Source organism: Mus caroli, chromosome 2, assembly GCF_900094665.2.
Source record: "Mus caroli chromosome 2, CAROLI_EIJ_v1.1, whole genome shotgun sequence".
In the NCBI taxonomy this organism is placed as follows: domain Eukaryota; kingdom Metazoa; phylum Chordata; class Mammalia; order Rodentia; family Muridae; genus Mus; species Mus caroli.
The window spans coordinates 162492286-162495120 of NC_034571.1; the positions used below are offsets into that span (position 1 = coordinate 162492286).

Sequence of the window (2835 nt, forward strand, 5' to 3'; positions counted from 1 at the left end):
AAAGTTATGAATGCATGACTATAATGACAAAGCAAAATGAAAATACACTAAGCGAGTCCAAGATGGCGGCCACCATGAAGAAGGCGGCTGCAGAAGACGTCAATGTTACTTTCGAAGATCAGCAAAAAATAAACAAATTTGCTCGGAATACGAGTCGAATCACAGAGCTAAAGGAGGAAATAGAAGTGAAGAAGAAACACCTCCAGAACTTAGAGGATGCCTGTGATGACATCATGCTGGCAGATGACGACTGCTTAATGATTCCCTACCAGATCGGAGACGTTTTCATCAGCCACTCTCAAGAAGAAACACAGGAAATGTTAGAAGATGCAAAGGTATGTGGGAATCTTGCCTCGGGCAGAGATTTTTCAAGTTGGGAAGGTTTATCATTACAGAGAATGCATAATTACAGGTGCAGGGGAGTAACGGGGGAGGCTCTGCGGACAGGCACGGCTCTGAGCACCCTGCCAGGGGGGTTCTGGTTAATCCAAATAGCACAGTTAATCAGTAGCACGGTTTAGACTGAGGAGCAGAAGCTCAGAGAGGCCGAGGTTTCCCCAAATGGCACATGACTGCTGTCTTCCGGCCCCGGAGCTTTGCTTCTGCTGCCGATGTTGAGATGCTGTAGTGTACTGCAAAGTGAAGCGAGCCCCTGGGTCTGCACTGTCTGCTGTCCTGTCTGTCAGTGAGGAGCCTGTTCCTCTGTTAGAGCCCTCTCCTCCTCGTCCCCTCCCCATCTGTGTAACTGCTGCACACGTGGGTCCCCGTGGGAGGAGCACTTTGTCTAATGCTCACTTATCCACTCAGTGACCTGGAGCAACACAGGCCTCCAGCACACCACTGTCCTAGGATTTGTTTGAGGCCATCTTAATGTTGTGATGGGCATTGATTTGCTTACAGTGGCCTTATTAGCATTAATTTGTTTCTGATATCATGCTGTAGTAATGTTTCAGTGAGCCGGCGAGCGATCGTAGACATAAGTCTTGGTTCAGGGTTAGAAACTTGTGTTCTTCCATACTTGATCAAGAAGCTTGATCATGGCTGGGATTGCGGCAGGATTTCCCTGAAATTAACTGATTAGATAATAAAGATGACAGGAAGCCAATCACTGGATGAGGTGGAGGTGGGCCTTCCCGGTCCCAGAAAGGAAGAGGGAACACAGGAGAAGGGAACTGGCCTTTTTGGACAGAGAGGCGGGAGCAAAGCAAATGAGATGTAGGACTGTTAGATCTGGGAGCAGAATCCACCAGGATCAGCCACCGGAAGACTTCTGACAGAACAGTTGATGAGTTTAGGACAGTAGACTCCAAGCCCAGCGGTTGTGTTATCTGTTGCTTCTAAACTAAGATGGCCTGGTGTTTTCTATTTCCCTGGGACTCTGGGTGAGCCAGAGGGAAAGAACTGAGCCGAGGCGGAATTCAGCCAGGCCTTGGGACGGGAAGTTTGGGCAAGGACTGAGCTCCAGGGGAAAGGTATCGAGCAGAGCGCGGGCAGGCGAGAGCACACCCACAGCTTCCCGCGGGGACCAAGACAGGGGTCTCCGGGCTCTGTTGAGGCAGAGCCAGCATTGGTGGGAGAGGCCTTGACAAGGGGAAGCATTGCTGTCTCGGGCTTTGGACCTGGCTGGTAATAGGCCGGTGCCTGGCCTGTGATAGCATAGATTGGTTTTTAATTATTACACGCAGCATGGGCTCAGGCTGCCTTAGCCGAAGAGAGGTGTGTGATATTAACCCTAGGTGTCTTCCAGCCACCCAGTGTGTGAGAACTCAGTGACAGCTGCCCCAATATTGTTGCTTTGTTAGCTTTCTAACATAAAATGATAGTCTCTGCTTCAGATTTCTAAAACCAAACTTCCCACTGATGAAACCTATATCTGATATACCTTGAGAAGGGGCTGGTGCGATGGCTCGGTGGTTATGAGCGCTGGCTGCTCTTCCAGAGGACCCAAGTTCCGTTCCCAGCACCCACATCAGGTGGTTCACAGTCTCCTGTGACTGTGGCTATAGGGACAGCCTCTTGAGAGTTGTCGGGCATTGCACTCATGGACAAACACACACTCATACACACACATAAATAAAAGCAGAAAAATAGGGGCTGGAGCATGGCTCAGAGGTTAAGAGTCCTGGTTGCTTTTCTCAAGGCCCCAAGTTCAAATCCCAGCAGAGACTGAAGCGGCAGCCACAGCCGCAGCATGAGCTGTTGTTGGCTGAGGTAAGTGCTGCCCATTCCAGCCTTGGGCTTTGATCTGATTATTATTATTCTGCTCTAGACCAGTTTAGAGTTTTGTACCTCAGATTCTTGCCATTGTTGTAGACTCTGTACTCATAGGTCATCCAGCTGAAGCTAGTTAATTTAAACTCTTTCTTCTCCAGAAAACTTTGCAAGAAGAGATCGATGCCTTAGAGTCCAGAGTGGCGGCCATCCAGCGGGTGTTAGCTGACCTGAAGGTGCAGCTATACGCGAAATTTGGCAGCAACATAAACCTCGAGGCAGATGAAAGCTAAACATTTTATAATACTTTTTTTTAAATATTGTTTTAATAAACTTGAATATTGTCTTAAATGATAATTTCCCTTCTCCAAATGAAACAAAAGGAAAACTTTCTTTTTTAAGAATTTTCATTTAATTAATGGAAACGCCTATTTTCACATGTCTTGCTTATTTATTTTATATTTTTAAAAGAAGACAGTGTTCATGTATGTATTTTGCATAATGATTGTATCAACTTTAGGAGCTTTATGTCATGTTATTAAAATCGGTTAAACAGTAAAAAAAAAAAAAAAAAAAAGAAAATACACTAAGCAATTGGGAGTAGGGAGACAAGACATACATGTG

At 46.5% G+C, this 2835-nt stretch overlaps 2 protein-coding genes across 2 annotated transcripts in view; both read left to right on the forward strand.

Annotated features, from left to right (window-relative positions):
* LOC115030407 (prefoldin subunit 4-like) overlaps positions 1 to 2835 on the forward strand; it is a 6597-nt gene that overhangs the window by 3358 nt on the left and 404 nt on the right. The gene's annotated exons all lie outside the window — the stretch shown is intronic.
* On the forward strand, positions 63 to 2529 carry Pfdn4 (prefoldin subunit 4). The gene is made up of 2 exons (XM_021155459.2): positions 63 to 335; positions 2373 to 2529. The coding sequence occupies exons 1-2, from the start codon at positions 63 to 65 to the stop codon at positions 2502 to 2504; spliced, it is 405 nt and encodes a 134-aa protein (XP_021011118.1). The 3' UTR covers positions 2505 to 2529.

Bases quoted from the DNA above. Each gene is read 5' to 3' on its own strand.
- Pfdn4 (XM_021155459.2), top strand. From the start codon at position 63: ATGGCGGCCACCATGAAGAAGGCGGCTGCAGAAGACGTCAATGTTACT. The intron at 336-2,372 runs GTATGTGGGAAT...TTTCTTCTCCAG, and splicing joins AAATGTTAGAAGATGCAAAG to AAAACTTTGCAAGAAGAGAT.